This window comes from Danio rerio, chromosome 15, assembly GCF_049306965.1.
Source record: "Danio rerio strain Tuebingen ecotype United States chromosome 15, GRCz12tu, whole genome shotgun sequence".
Lineage (NCBI taxonomy): Eukaryota > Metazoa > Chordata > Actinopteri > Cypriniformes > Danionidae > Danio > Danio rerio.
In genome coordinates this window covers 23,559,381-23,575,782 of record NC_133190.1, presented here as the reverse complement: position 1 = coordinate 23,575,782, position 16,402 = coordinate 23,559,381, and the positions used below count along the sequence as shown (strand labels likewise).

Sequence of the window (16,402 nt, the reverse complement as noted above, 5' to 3'; positions counted from 1 at the left end):
TAATGTTCTAAAATTGTTACCAGCGAATGTGGTTAGAATGTTTCTAGAGAATCTTTTCCTATCTTTTAAGAGAATGTTCTGGGAACTAAAACAAAACTACCCACCTAAAACAGTAATGCAACATTGCTTGGTAATATTCTCAGAACATGTAGAGAACTAAACATTTCTAGCTGGGTACCAGCTCTCAAGGGTCAAACGTGGACCACATCTTCAAGCCGGAATTGTTGCCACTCAACAGCTTACCTGATCAGCCACCAGGCTCACCTTTCGCTGCGGACTTCCAACTCTCTCCGAGCAATCATTAATCTTTCCAGTGCTGTGCACTGACAAACTTGCTGTGTGCAGCATCCTGTCTTTGTTGACTTTTATTCAAATAAACAGTCTTTGCTTTTACCCGCACTCCTGGTGTGTTGTCTACTCTAACAATGTTCCCTGTAAGGATTTCTGGTTACAAATTTTTTGTGAAATCCTGTAGAAAGTGGCAGTGCCTAGAAAAACAAATATACACACATACTGTACATAATCATACAATTCTGGCAGTAATTAGACTCCACTGAACTTGCAACCACATTCAAAGAAAGAAAAGGAAAAGATGAGATAGAGACAAGGGACTTTTAAACACATACTAATCACTTTAACAAAAGTTTATTTCCAAATTCGCTTACACATTTACTTTGTTTTGTTGTACTGTTTTACCACATTGGTGTTTGAGGCATAATTAATTCAGAATGCATGTTCCTTATAATATTCCTGTATGATTCCTACAGGTGTTTTGAATGTTCCCTGAATCCCTGTATGATTCATGTAGGAAAACTGCATGTTATTTATTTATTTACTTCACAACAAGGTACAGTGTACATTAACAACATTCCCATTGAACATAAATGCACCCAAATTAGCCATAAAATCCATTAGCTAATAAAGTTTTCATTGGTGGTCCTACTGTATGCCAACAACAACAACAATAGCTAAAAGCAATGTTCACAATGTTGATTATGAAGAAGCCATGAAGTATTCCTGGACTCCTAACGGAGTTTTGCCTGTTCCCTGGGGATTCCTGTAGGTTTCCTGCAGGAGTTCAGTGTAGAATTTCTATACTATAGCCCTGCATGTTCACTGTAAGATTTATATACTGTAGGATTCCTGCATGCACCTTGTATTAGTTACCTGTAGGAGTCCTACAGGAGTCCGGCAGCAGTCTTGCATGTTTCATTAGACAAGATTTCTACATGGTTCATATAGGAATCTAATGTTTTTCCTGTAGGAGTCCTACAGGAGTCGTGCATTCTCCTTGTTGGATTTCTGAAGGTGTCTTGCATGTTCCCTGTAGGATACCTGCAAACGTCCCGAATGTTCCCTGTATGATTTGAGTCCTGCATGGTCCATGGTCCACTCAAATTGATCAATAATTAGTCTTGACCACCACACAACAACATTCAACGAAGATGGCGTAGCTCAAAATAATCACTTTAACAAATTTATTTACAAAAATTTACAAACACGTTAGCGTAGTGTTTTTTTCTATCCTAACACATTGGTATTTGAGGTGGCATTCAGAACATTAACACAATTAAACAGAAGGTCACATGTGCATGACTAAATTCAACCTATAAATACTCACAGACCAAACAAACATGTAATCTCTTCACCATGTAGTAGAATCTTAATTATTAACAAACTTACCTAAACTTTACAAGTTTAAACAAACATTTATGGTAACTCTTTAATTCTTTGGGGGTTTTTGACCCTTGATTTCAGTATCTTCTGTTGATATTGGAAAGTGGTCAGCTGTCTTTCTTTTTTTCTTTGTGTACTTTGCTTAGGTGATATGTATATATTTTACAAATAAGTATTGAATAACAAATATAAACATAACAATAAATCATATATATAATCATTGTAGTGCAATGTCAGCATAAATAAAGCTTTAACTGTACTTAGGACCTTTTAGTTTGGTAAAAGCCACTGATTAGTAATGAATCATTAATCAGATGATCAATATTGAAATGTTATGAAGGACCTAGCATTAGTGTCCCTTTATCAGAGATAGTTTTGCTCATTTCATCACCGAGATCATGGCTCTGATTGTTAGCTGTTGTTTAAAAGGGTTCTTCCTGATCTTTATCCTCTTCCTCTGTGTCAATGGAAATAAAACAAGACCGTAAGTACCTTTCTGTGCAACATGATTAAGTTCTGTTTTGACTATTGCTCTTTTCTGATATAGAAATGACTGAGACAGCTACAAATTATTTTGATAGTTTACAGTGAAATACATTTCATCATATGCTAAAATGTAAAAACTTGTCTGAAATTGAACGTTTGATTGTCTTTTTGATAGAATCTTCATGGTGACCTTTCCTGCTGTGATTGAGTCAGGATCTGATGCCAAACTGTGTGCAAGTCTTCTGAAGCCCAACAAAACCCTCTTCATGAACATTTATCTGGTTCATAGTAACCAGAGCACATTATTGCTGCAGGAGAAAGCTGAGCAAGAGTTTCACCGCTGTTTTAACTTTCAGGTCTGCTTATTGTTTTGAATATATTCAACTATGTGTTGTCATAATGCATCTATTTAACACAATCGTTATTCTTGCAGAGGTTGTAAATACAGGACTTTATTTCTCACCAGGCTCCTCTAGCAGAAGCAGAATCAGTGCAGAAAATCAAGGTTGAACTTCAAGGAGAGTCCTTCAACATGACTGAAGAGAGAAAAGTCATGTTCAAATCTTACCATCCTCTGACTTTTATTCAGATGGATAAACCCTTCTATATTGCTGGACAGACTGGTAAGTTGCAAATATTATGGCATGTAAAAGATTATTGTGGAAAATTATGAAAATAACCTGCGCATGTTTATTATGTTTTAGTCCCTTGTGGCCACCTCAATATGATTTAGTTTTTGATATTATAATTTAAATGTACTTGCGTAAACTCACAATATTTCAATAAATGATTAATAAACAAAATGCAGCCACCAAATTATTGTGGATTGATCAGCGCCACCGAAGTAGCTGATTTACTGAGATTGCACAATTTTTATTAAGAAATTCTTGTTTTTGAAATAATTAGTTGTGTTTTATCTGATTGAAAACCACAAATGCAAATCAAATAAATAAATAGATGCATTTTGAAATCAGCTTTTCAGAATCTGGTTTATTTAGCAACTCCATTATTTTGCTGGATGACTTAAAAGGGCCAAAAATCTTAATGATTCTGTGGGTGTATTTTGCAAAAAGGTACATCAAAAGAAGAATATGTATTAATATATTGTGGCTCAAAAAGGAGCATGGGTAAATCTGTATAAGTCCGTATGGTAAGTGTGTGTGTGTGTGTGTGTGTGTGTGTGTGTGTGTGTGTGTGTGTGTGTGTGTGTGTGTGTGTGTGTGTGTGTGTACGTGTTTTTGTGACATACCAGGACACAAATCTGTATAATGACATGGGTATGACACAGGTATTACAAAAAGGAGGTGAAATATTTCTCACAAAGCTTATAAATCACACAGGGCTGCGTTTCCCAAAAGCATCGTAAGCCTAAGAAGTTCGTAGAAATGATCGTACGACTGATCTTAATATTACGGTCTGTTTCCCAAAAGCATCGTAACTTAAGTAGCACTTGAAAATCTTAGTGGATCTACGAGTGCTCTGGAGTAATCGTAAAGCCTTAAGTGCATCGTAAGGAGACAGAGTTATGAGGGCACCTGCTGGACAACCGGCAAATTGCACCTACAATTTACTTCTCTTCAAAGTCATTATTCATTTTATTTGTACGTATATCTCTATTCATTTATATTTTCTACACATTACACAATTCAATATACAAATAATAATGAATAAAGAAAAAAATAAAAATTACATAATAAATGTTAGAATGGAAAAAAAAATTACACTGTTGTATATGGACATTTCGAGGGTAGTAGGCTACATATGTTGTATTTAACAGAAAATATTTAATGTGATTTAAAGATGACACAAATAAAGGAGGAACTCAAAAAAATGTGTCAATGACTTGCTGGCGTGCCCCAAACCCAGCCATGTATTGAACATGTCTTGGCTGATCATCATGAATTCTCATCTCAACTTCATTCTCTTCCTCCACCTCTTCATCTTCCTCCCTGATGTCCAAGGGCACTCTTGCCCTCACTGCAATGTTGTGCAACATAGCTGTTACTGTTATTACAGCACAGCACTTTTGTGGCACAAAGAGAAGACCACCGACTTGTGAATAGCCCGAAAGCGTAGCTTCCACCTTTTAATCCCCCTTGTTGCAGTAAGTTTTGTAGCAATATCGTCCCACATTTTTTGTTTTTCTTTATTTGTGTGACTGCCCTTAAACCTGCTGAAAATTATATGTTTTTGTAGCTCCACCTCCTCTAAAATAATATTAATTTCCTCTTTTTGAAAAATGACTTTTCTTTGTTTTTTGGTTTCAGCCATTTTGCTAGTGTCTCCACCCCTAGGTATGTGCTTATTTATATTTTTGTCCTATTAGCAAATGCACATCAGGTGGGGATAATTAGGCTAAACTTTTCAAAAATAAATGTAAGAGCTTATTTATTTATTTATTTATTTACTTATTTATTTATTTTGATGTGAGATAAGCAATTTTTGATAAAGAAATTGATAAATAATTCTACTTAATTAAGGTTTCATATAAATATCGAAAATGATGCTGATGTCATTTCCGGCAAGGACTGTTAGAATTAGTTTTATGCGAGATTGGAGTAAGACAGTGTTTTTACAGTACGACATTTCCAGTTAATTTATGTTTTTAAACTGGCTCAAAAATATATATTTTTTTATGTTATTCGAGTTGAATATACATTCACACAAGTAGAAGAAGAATTATATGGATTGCTATAACATGTGCAACAATAACGAGCCATTCTATAGCGTGACATTTCAGCACTTAACAAACGGATAGCGACTCCTAAGTTGCACTTAAAGCTGGGCTACGTGCAATTGTGTTAAGTGCATTTTTGGGAAACGCACGTGAAACAATAACGAACGTTCGCAAAATGACTCGTAGAAAACGCTCTTAAGTGCTAAGATCAATCGTTATCGGGAAACGCAGCCCAGGATGAGTTTAATCAAAGAGTAAAGCTGTACACAGTCTCCTGTGATGGTTGGGTTTAGGGGTAGGGTGGGGTGAGGGCAATACAATATACAGTTTGTGCTGCATAAAACGAATGGAAACCTATGTAATGTACCCACTTTTCACAAAAACAAACATGTGTGTGTGGTAATATCTTTTGTTCAGTGTGTTCATTTGTTTCGTTTATTAATTCATGCATTAATCTCCTTAAATTTTAGACATGGCATATACTGTATGCTGTACAATAAAATAATGAGAAAAATAACTGAAAGGTGTTTTTAAGCTAAATATTGATTTTTATTTAGTTTGCACATGTACTTGCTGATTTATTTCATGGAATAAATTGCAATTTTAAGAGCAATTAATGGAATTAATTAAAACTTCATTATTTCATTCAGCAGAAACAAAAGTAAAGCATTACTCGTTATTCACAATATATACTCAATTCATTATTCTTTTGTGTGCCACCCCAAGATTTGGTGTGGCCTTACTTGGCCACCCCTAAAGAATTTTCTGGGGGCGCCACTTCTGGTTTGGCACACACATTAACATTGTTTTTAGTTAGTTTTGCTTTTAGATTAATAAGAACAGGGAGAGTTGTGTTCACAATGTTGTCTGTATGACAAGTGAAGTTTATTTATAAACTAATTTTGAGAGGATCACATGCTTATGACTGCTTGTGGCTGGACCCGCATTATCCAATTTACAATGCACCAATCAGACGGTTACTAAGCTACTATAAAAACCCAAGGTTACACATCACAGCTATCTTCGTTTTGAAAAATCCCCCCTTCCACCCCTACTCCTCCTCCTTCATGCATGGGTGGCACGGTGGCCCAGTGATTAGCACTGTTGCCTCACAGCAAGAATGTCTCTGGTCCTAGTCTTTACCAAGCCAGTGGACGTTTCCATGCAGAGTTTACACGTTCTCCCCATGGTCAAGTGGGTTTCCTCTGGGTTCCCCGGTTTCCTCCCACCATCCAAAAACATGCAACTTAAGTTTATTACTAATCCAAATCAACACCATAGACATGCTCCTACCAAGTACTTATCTCTTCAAAAGAGCAATTACTATCTGCTCTTCAGACACCATGACAAGGGAGTTCTCGAGATCTACCTGAGCTCAAACTCCCCTCTTGCCTTGCAAAAGGAGGGAGCCCCGGGCTCGAGGATCATATGAGCTCAGGGCTGTCTCCTGTATGCCAAACTAGCTTTATAATCAATAATCAGCTAAGTGTGAACTCTTGAATAAATGAATATTTAAGAAACCCTGATAGACTGTAATAACAGGAGGTTAATTACATTCTCAAACTGGTGGTTTTAGAAAGCTATTACAATATCAAAGTATTGATAAAACATTTGAAAATGTTAACCCAGAGTTTTAAACTTTGGTGATATTAATATTATCACCATCCAGAAAAAAACATGTATTGTTGTTTTTATTTTACTATATATTTTTTTCACAGTAAACTTCAGGGTTGTTACGATGGATAAAAGCTTTAGACCTCTTGATCAGCAGGTGTGTTTTATCTAATATCTGTATATCTCTCTCATTTTTATTTAATTCATTTTAAATATATAAATGCATTGTTGGCTGTTAACGTTTTTAAATAATGCACTTTTTTTGTGCTAATTTTGTCTTTTACAGTATAGTGCAGTTGTACTTGAGGTAAGAACACAAAAGATAGATTTAACTCATTATATAACCCATTAACAACACACAATAACTTTACAAAATCACTAATTCTGCTTCAAAGTCATATTTAAGAATGTATCTAATCTTAAAAATCTTCCTGAAGATGAAAACTTTACACACAGCAGACTTTTTTTTTTTTTCATTTTTCATTTAGGGGTGAAAAGAAATTTGGGTGCCACTTTATATTGTCACATATTTGTGAACTTACACTGTAACTAGATGTGTAAGTAATATGTAACTACAGTGTATGTACACACTGGTACATAGTATTTACTTGTGTAATACTGGTGTAACTACACACATGTAACAACCCAATGAATAGTATGTATAAGTTTAAATGTGTAACAGGACATTGGTAACAAAGCACTGAGAAGGAAAGTACACATCTGTGACAAGAATTATGTAAGTTCATTGCGTGACATGTACTTGCAGATGTTTTCCAACTTCCACACCTGTTTGCATACCATGTACTGCACTTGTGAACATTGTATAGCAAAACGAATGCTGCATTAGAAGGTTTCACCTTGTGATACCAGACATACATGGTAACTCCACATGAACTGTCGACTCAATATAAAATGTAAAATGGTCGCAAATTGCTGTGTAGCTTGTAAAAATATCTTCTATGCAACACTTTATTAACAGTGTACTTACATGATAACTCTTCAGAAACTGTTCATTCAATATAAAGTATAAAATTGTCACAAATTACTGTGTGATATATAAAACATAATCCTCTGTGAAACTGGTTAACAACATTGTACTTACATGGAAACTCTTCAGGAACTATCCAACAAATGATTAAATACTGTGTGTAAATAAAGTGTAAATTTTTTTTAATAAGTGTACTTCCAAAATGGTCGCTAACTACTGTGTAATATAAATCCTAATCCAACTCATTATTAACAGAGTACTGACATGGTAACTTCTCAGGAACTGTCCGCTCATGTCCTCATATAACTGGGAAAACGCATGGTGAATCCACAGGAATAGATTATTTAATATGATGTGTATGTGTACAGTAACTGTATTGCATTGCAGTTCCAATGTTTTAGCAAAGTAACAGAATACTGTAATTTACACTGTGAAGTCAGATTGTTCAGCAGAGTGCCAGCAATCACAAAAGAAAAATGAAAAAGAACAATAAAGAGAACCCAGGATCTATAAAAGCAAAACTGTCACATTCATATTTGATTTTTACTCTGCAACAGTGTTTTACACAAGCACTTTGAGTAAGCTATGAATTTATTAAAACAAGTTAATTGTTTACATTATCATAAAACTTTTGAATCTGAAGAAACGTCACAATAGAAACAGCAAATAAAAGGAAAAAAATGGCATATATATTTTCAATGAATCTGGTATGCTTTTTCTAATGTCATGGATCGGCAGTGGAAGGCACCTTCACTATTTCGCCTTCCCAGCCAGTAGTGCCACTGAATGAATTTCTAATGTTCTCTCAATATTTTTGTAGTCTTTAATTTGTGACCATTTTACACTTTGAGTGGACAGTTTCTGAGAATTAACTCTGTAATTGCACTGGTATTACAAGGTGAAACCTTCTAATGCAGCATTTGTTCTGCTATACAATGTTCACAAGTGCAGTACATGGTATGCAAACAGGTATGGAAAAACACCAGCAAGTACATATTGTTGTCACGCAATGCACTTACATAATTCTTGTTACAGGTGTGTACTTTCTTAGTGTTGTTAACAATGTCCTGTTACACATTTAAACTTACACATACTATTCATTAGGTTGTTACATGTGTGTACACCAGTATTACACAAGTAAATACTATTTAGCAGTGTCTACTGTACATACACTGTAGTTACATAGTACTTACACATCTAGTTACCGTGTTAGTTCACAGGTACTGTATAAGCGACAATATAAAGTGGGACCCTGCTCCTTCAACAGACATTTAACTGACTATAGAAAACTTTGCAAGTACATGTCAACTTACACTACCCCTAACCCCAACCCCAACCTAACAGTCTACTTATAATCTAATGAGAATTAGTTGGCATGTAGATGCAATGTAACTTAAATTCACAAACAGACCATCACAAACAGACAAACAGACCATCAAAATAAAGTGTGACAAATTAAACAAATTAATAAGTGACTGTAAAAAAATGATATGGTTGTTGCGCTTTTCTGTGTAATATGCTTGTGTTTATATATGCCTATTGTAGTGTGCGCAATGTTTGTAAATTTATAACCACCTCCGATAAATGTGGGAGTCGCCAGTAAGTGGCATTGTTATTTTAGGGGTAGAGGGCTGAAAAATTTGGGAACTTTTATGTTAGGGACATACTGTCAGGTAGTTTAGAGACAAAAGAAGAGACATTTGTTGTAATGGTGTCAAGTATTGTACAGGTCTTCATGCCAACTTATACTATATACCTGAGAGTGTGAATTGGTCCAATATATTTTCCAGGATGGTAATTGGCATTTTCTAACCAATAAGCTTCAGAAGCTAGTATTAGGAAAGTAGAAATAGGTCATTGTGTTGTTATATATATATATATATATATATATAAAACAAATCAAGGAAAGTGCTAGAGACCAGGCTCTGCAGAGACCTGTTCATTTGATGTGGAACTTCATGTCATTCACTCTTTTCACAATAATTAAACAACTGCGCTCATTAAACAGGACAGTCAAGATAACAGGATTGGTCAATGGACAAATGTTTCCTCAACAAGGTGGATTTTGCAGCGTTCTTATGATTTAAACCCAGAGGCCCGTGAAGGCACGTACAAAGTGAAGGCTTTCATTGGGGAAAGGATGATCTCACATGATTTTGATGTGAAAAAATATGGTAAGGCAATTTGCAATAAAATGTTGGTTTATTTTTATGCAAATGGAAAACTCCAAATTTCTGTCATCTGATTTGCAGTTTTGCCTAAGTTTGGAGTTTTTGTGATTTCACCAAATCCTGTGAGCATAGATGATGAGTTCATGGTCATTGAGGTTTGCGGAAAGTAAGTAGCATTTTAAAAGCAGAAAAATTTTGTTGATTTTAACCATGTCCAATTTTCTTGAACATTTTCAATAGATACACTTACGGGAAGCCTGTACTTGGTAAATCATCTGTGAAAGTGTGCCGTAAAACTCTTGACACTCACAGTCCACTGTGTGTAAAAGAAAGCACAGAGGTTTGTCGGTTTCACTGTTTGTACCAAACCTGCTTTTTATTTAAAAGTTGTATTTTTACAATACTTCTACAATAGTTTATGTTCCTTGCTTTTCCATTTCTACTAGATAAGTAAAACAGGCTGTGCCAACCATACCTTAGCTTTGTCTGTCTTTTTTTACCCAACACATCATCAACTGCTAAATGATCTTCATATTGAAGCTACAATAACAGAAGAAGAAACAGGTGAGCTTTTGTTTTTTGGACTGAAAGGAGTTTTACAACCTGAAACGCAAGTTTCACACTCATCTAAATGTATTCCACAGAGATCACCATGACACAATCTAACACAATATCTCTCACTTATGAAATTGGCAAAGTCACATTTACTGACCTGCCCAAAACATATGAATATGGATCAGTCATAGAGGGAAAAGTAAGTCAATATTTTGTCAGATTAACAAGACAATTACAATTTCAATTTCATTCTTTTTTATTATTATTATTAGGTCAAACTGGCAAGATTCAGGGGAACAGCAGTTCCAGGCAAACACATTTATATATTAGAAAATTACAGCTGGCCACCTAAAGTGCTCCTGAATCTTACTACAGACAGCAATGGACTGGCAAACTTCTCTCTTAATACATTGCGTTTTGTAAAAAGTGATATTAATCTGATGGTATTTTTTAACTTTACATTCACGTTTTTAAATTTTTTTTAATGGTTCAGTAGATACTGTAAAGCCATTTCTTGTTCTTGTATTTCCAGGCAAGTGCGTATCCAGGCTATCGTTCTTATTTTCAAAAATCTCCCTACTTCAATACGGATGAAAAAACTGTGCAGTTTTTTCCCAAACCTGCTGCTTCATACACCCCAACATTTAGTGAACTCATTATAGAAAATATTGAGCAGCCATTAAAGTGTGGCACTGAGATTACAGCCACTGTCAAGTATTATTTTGTTAAAGAGACCGTTAAAATTTTCAATGCTGACATTGTCTATATGGTGAGTACATGTGCTCATTCTTACAGTGATGACTTAAGTTAACATTAATTGACTGCACTGGTCAGTTTATAGCAGTGTTGTCTGTCTGTTTCAGGTCTTGTCCAGAGGAGTGATCATTCATCATGGATATGAGAAGGTTGAAGTGAAGTCTTCTAATGCAGTAGCAAGTGGCACAATGTCCTTCAAACTGTCTGTTGGTGCAGATGTGGCTCCTTTAGTGCAGATTCTGGCATACTGTGTCCTGCCAAGTGAAAATATTGCTATTCATAGTGAAAACTTTCATGTTGAAAAGTGTTTAAAAAATAAGGTAAAACACATTTGCACTTTTGAGCTAGTTTCACACGAGAAACAAAATGTCAAATCCTGCTGTTGTCATCACAGGTTTCCCTGCAGTTTTCTCCTGCTAAAGCAGTTCCTGGTGAGAAAAACACTCTCCAGCTCTCAGCTCAGCCTGGTTCACTGTGTGGCCTCAGTGCTGTAGATCAGAGCGTCCTGATGCTGGAGTCAGGAAAACGTCTGGATGCTGACAAGGTGTAGATGCTTTAAGATTTAATACTGTTTAACTGCATGCTTCAAATGGAGAACATATTATCTCAAGTATTCTTTGATCCATTATTGTCTAAGGTGACAAGTGTTAAACTGTTAAACTTTTTATTGATTTAATGACACACAGACGGGGTGGCACGGTGGCTCAGAGGTTAGCACTGTCATCTCACAGCAAGAATTCTAGCCAATCTGAGTCCCAGCTTTGCCTGCTCTCTTTGTGTTCTTGTAGGTTTCATTTAAGTACTCCAGTTCCCCCCACAGCCTAAAGACACTGTAAGTGAATTGGATAAACTAAAACTGGCTGTATTGGTTCACAAGTTAGTGTACTCACAGTGGTAAGTTGCGGCTGGAAGATCATCTGTCGCATAAAACATATGCCAGAGTACTTGCCGATTCATTCTGCGACACCTGATAAATCAGGGACTAATCTGAAGGAAATTAAGTTAGTGAGGGCACGCGGACATGAAAAGCAGATCATCAGACTAATTGTTATTTTAATCCCATCACAGATCTTCAACCTGCTGCCAGTAAAGTATGGATCAGGGTATCCTTCCAGTCTTCCTGATGAGAAGGAGTGTTTTTATATGATGGCGGTCCCAATAGAAAACATCTTTAAATCTTCAAAGGTGAGAATTCAAGTTTATCATCATTGCACATATAATAAAGATGACATGTTACACAAAATGTAGCAAATGTGATTAATCACCATTTCATTTGAATCGTTATTGTTGACTGACAGAGAATAGGATTGAAGATGGCAACAAATTTGGCTGTGAGATCTGGAACTTCGACTTGTGAAATGTACAAGAAGTTCAGTATGTTTGCTATTCTACCTGTTGATTAATAAATATTTAGTAAATTCATTATGTAGGATTTTATAAGATCTATAAATTGATGGAAACCAGGTATGGTATTAAATGAATTACTCTGCCATTGTACATTTAAAGGGCACCTGTGGTGGTTTGGACAGACATATGTATAGGTATAGTGTATAAATCAAAAATCAAATCAAATCACTTTTTTTGTCACATCATCTGCAGCATGTGTGCTATTATGAGTGAAAAGCTTAGATGCTGGCTCCAGACAGTACAAAATACAGATGGTGCAAATACAACGACAGTGCAAAATACAGACAGTGCAAAATACAACAGCGTACTCCCTTAAAAAAAAAGAAAAAGAAAAAAAACAGGACAATGTAAGATTGTGCGATATGTGCAATGGATAGGTGTCCACATAGTTATTGTAGGCAGTAGTGTTTCAAGTATGGATTGGTTAAAGTGCAGTGCATGCTACATATTGATGGTGTGCAGAGAGGGGTATGGAAGAGTCTGTGTGGGGTGTGTTAAGTGTTCATCAGCCTGATAGTCTGAGGTAAGAAGCTTTCCATCAGCCGGCTAGTGCGTGATCCTGCGGAACCGTTTGCCTAAGGGTAGCAGAGAGAAAAGACTATGGCTTGGGTGACTGATAATTCTCTTGGCTTTCCTCATGCACTGCCTGGTGTAGATGTCCTGGAGGGAGGGAAGCTCACCTCCTACTATGCATCCAGCAGTTTGCACAATCCTATGTAGGCCTTTGCGATTGCTGCTGGTGCTATTTCCATACTAGGTGGTGATACAGCCAGACAGGATGCTCTCCACAGTGCAGGTGCAGAATGAGCGGAGGCTCATTTCAAACCTCCTGAGATGCCTGAGGAAGAAGAGGCATTGTTGTGCCTTCATCAGCACTGCGTCTGTGTGAGCCGTCCATGTCAAATGGGGGTGGGTTCTCTCTTCTCTCTTCTGAAATCAACCACCAGCACCTTGGTTTTGCTGATGTTGAGTGAGAGGTGATTTTCCTCACACCACTGCATCAGAGTGTGCACCTCCACTCTGTTGGCCGTCTCATCATTATCTGTGATTAGGTCCACCAGCGTTGTGTCATCAGCAAATTTAACGATGACGTTGGAGCTGTGTTTGGCTGTACAGTCATGTGTGTACAGGGAGTACAAGAGTGGGCTGAGAATACAGCCCCGGGGAGCACCAGTGTTGAGGATCAGTGTGGACGAGGTGATGTTGTTCAATCTGACCACCTGGCGTGTGCCTGACAGGAAGTCCAGGATCCAGTTGCACAGAGAGCTGTTCAGACCCAGAGCCTGGAGCTTCACCACCAGCTTGGCAGGCACTATGGTGTTGAATGCTGAGCTGTAGTCCACAAACAGCATTCTCATTTATGTGTTTTTGTTTTCCAGGTGAGACTGAGCAGTGTGCAAGGTGAAAGCAATTGCATCATCAGTGGAGCGTTTCCTGTATGCAAATTGCAGAGCAGGCAGTACAGAGCAGATGTGCTTTTTAATCAGCTTCTCAAAGCACTTTCTGAAGATGGGTGTCAAAGCAACTGGACGCCAGTTATTCAAGCATGTAGTATTAGCTGATTTCGGTAGGGCCACAATAGTAGTCGTCTTAAAGCATATGGGAACCACAGACCGAGAGAGCAAGAGGCTAAAGAAGTCTGTGAAAACTTCTGCTAGCTGGTGTGCGCATGCTTTAAGTACACGTCCAGGGATGGCATCTGGGCCAGATCTGGGAAAGATGTCCTGACGTCCTCTACAGAAACAGCGAGTGTGCTGGCGTTTTTTGTTTCGGCTGTGGGGGCGCGCAGTGTGCACGCGCTGTCCTGGGCTTCAAATCGGCCGTAGAACGAGTTAAGCTCGTCCGGGAGAGACGCTGCAAAGTTTACAGTGGCGGATTTGTTACATTTAAAGTCCATGATATAATTAAGTCCCTGCCACATGCTTCTTGCGTTATTGGTGTTAAATTGACTCTCTGCCTTGTTTCTTTATTAACGTATTGCTGCTTTGATGTTTTTCCTGAGGTTGTAATTTACTTGCTTTTGTTCCTCAGCATTTCTGGATTTATAAGCAGAAGCACGCACTGATAGAGCTGTTCGAACTTCATCATTGATCCATGGTTTTTGGTTGTGGTAGATACGGACATTTTTTGTTGGGACCACGTCTTCTCTGCATTTCCTGATGAAGCATGTGACTGTTGGCGTACACGTCAATCTCGTCATTACACGCTGCCCGGAACATGTCCCAGTCCACGTGATCAAAACAGTCTTGAAGTATGGAATCCGATTGGTCCGTCCAGCTCTGAAATGTCCTGAGGGTGGATGGTTCCCGTTTCAGTTTCTGCCTGTAAGCAGGCAAGAGCAGAACAGAAGAGTGATCTGATTTGCCAAACGGTGGGCGGGGGAGGGATTTGTCTGCGTCCCGGAAAGGAGAGTAGCAATGGTCCAGAATGCAATCACCACGCGTGTTTGCAGTGATGTGTTGATAGTATTTTGTAGTGATTTTCCTGAGATTGGCGTTGTTAAAGTCCCCTGTAACAATAAAAGTGTGCGGTTTCCTGCTCGCTTATGCTCCCGTACAGTTCCCTGAGCGCCTGCTCTGTGTTGGCTTGAGGCGGGATGTACACAGCCATAATGATAGCAGCTGTGAACTCCCTCGGTAGCCAGTATGGCCGACACCGAAGCATAAGATATTCCAGATCAGGAGAACAAAATGATCTAACTGGGTGTATGTTCCAATCATCACACCACGACTTCTTAATAAAGAAACACACCCCTCCTCTTTTGCTTTTCCCAGTAAGTTCTTTTGTTCTATCCGCGCGGTGCTTGAAGAACACTGAAAGTTCAACAGCTGTGTCTGGTACCTCTGCAGATAGCCAGGTTTCTGTAAGGCAGATATCAACCCAGGCTCATTGTGGAAATGAAGTCCCGCGAACGTTTCTGGAGACCGCGGAATACATCCCGGCGGGTACGTACGGCTGCAGTTTTTGTTTTTGCGAATCCGCGAGAGGCTGCTGTTGTGTGATTTTTCTCATCTTGAACGTCTCTTGCGAGTGCGGTTCGCACCCGCGCTGTTCTCGCGTCAACCCGCCAGAGGCCGCTGTCCGACTGACCGGATGATTGACTGCGCGACCGGCCAATCGGCTGACCGCCCTCCTCTTTCCCTGAACCCAACCAATTTTACCGATTGACCCGCCCGCTCGCTTGCTTCCCCTAAACCCGAGCAACAGTTTACAAAAGCCGTCCAAAAAAAGAAAAGCCCTGATTTTTTTTTCTACCACGTTTTCAGATTTCACCGCGTTCTCACCCTGTTATGAAACTTGTTCACTTAATTTTTGGGATTCTGTTTTTGTCTTACCTGATTGCTGGAACTGCTCTTCCCCGGACTCGAAACCGATCGATCGCCGTGGTCAACTCCTCCTCTCTGCATCTCGAGCCTGCCGACGTTACACGGTGAGCTGAGTGGACAAACGGGTTGCAGCGGGAAAGCCCTCCACAAGGAGGTACGCGGTCGGCCGGCAGGCATGAAAGGGAACAGCGTCACACCGCCCCGCAGCGTTCGCTTGAAAAAAATAAATGCAGCCGTACGTACCTCCACGGGACTACGTTTTCAGAATGAGCTTGGGTTGCAGATAATGCTGCAGTTTCTTGTTTCCCGTTGGAAGGAAATGCGCGCCCGTAGCTCGCAAAGTTTGTTGTCCAGTGACTGAACGTTAGCCTGCAGAATGGTGGGGATCAGAGTTCGAAATCCATCTCAGTCAGACGAGAATGTGTGTTTTGAAATGAACCTGAATTGGGTTTTGAATTGAACCTAAACTGGCACACTCAGAAGCACCATAATATTCATATTAAATCTTTAAAAAGGGGTAAACTATGTCGTATTGAGGGATATAAACACATCCAGTCCTTTTTTTTTCAATTTAACAACATAAAAACGGTGGACCAATTAGAGCGGTTTTGAGATTGACCACAACTCCTGACATAGGAGTGCAACTGAAGTAGAAGTGCGAGCGCCCAGCCACAACTCAGGACACAGTTTAAATTTCTGAAGGCCACAGAGTCCTATCTGAATAGTTTTATTTTAAATAACATGC

At 38.4% G+C, this 16,402-nt stretch overlaps 1 protein-coding gene across 8 annotated transcripts in view; it reads left to right on the top strand.

Moving 5' to 3' along the window:
• The first annotated feature begins 1,424 nt into the window (after positions 1 to 1,424).
• The window catches only part of a2m2c (alpha-2-macroglobulin 2, member c), a 30,537-nt gene continuing 15,559 nt past the window's right edge, over positions 1,425 to 16,402 (top strand). For 4 of the 8 annotated variants that reach the window (XR_012390316.1, XR_012390315.1, XR_012390317.1 and 1 more), the window contains exons 1-16: positions 1,425 to 2,161; positions 2,339 to 2,519; positions 2,630 to 2,786; positions 6,559 to 6,611; positions 6,741 to 6,761; positions 9,451 to 9,616; positions 9,695 to 9,779; positions 9,854 to 9,953; positions 10,060 to 10,177; positions 10,258 to 10,367; positions 10,441 to 10,611; positions 10,701 to 10,937; positions 11,032 to 11,244; positions 11,319 to 11,468; positions 11,993 to 12,109; positions 12,223 to 12,298. Coding sequence is in view for 4 of the 8 variants with exons in the window: in XM_068213435.2 (XP_068069536.1) it covers positions 2,076 to 2,161; positions 2,339 to 2,519; positions 2,630 to 2,786; positions 6,559 to 6,611; positions 6,741 to 6,761; positions 9,451 to 9,616; positions 9,695 to 9,779; positions 9,854 to 9,953; positions 10,060 to 10,177; positions 10,258 to 10,367; positions 10,441 to 10,611; positions 10,701 to 10,937; positions 11,032 to 11,244; positions 11,319 to 11,468; positions 11,993 to 12,109; positions 12,223 to 12,298 (2,041 nt within the window). In the remaining 4 variants the exon portion in view is untranslated. The remainder of the gene's footprint in view (positions 2,162 to 2,338; positions 2,520 to 2,629; positions 2,787 to 6,558; positions 6,612 to 6,740; positions 6,762 to 9,450; positions 9,617 to 9,694; positions 9,780 to 9,853; positions 9,954 to 10,059; positions 10,178 to 10,257; positions 10,368 to 10,440; positions 10,612 to 10,700; positions 10,938 to 11,031; positions 11,245 to 11,318; positions 11,469 to 11,992; positions 12,110 to 12,222; positions 12,299 to 16,402) is intronic. The other 4 variants (XM_073922626.1, XM_073922627.1, NM_001423273.1 and 1 more) reach the window with 4 other exon arrangements.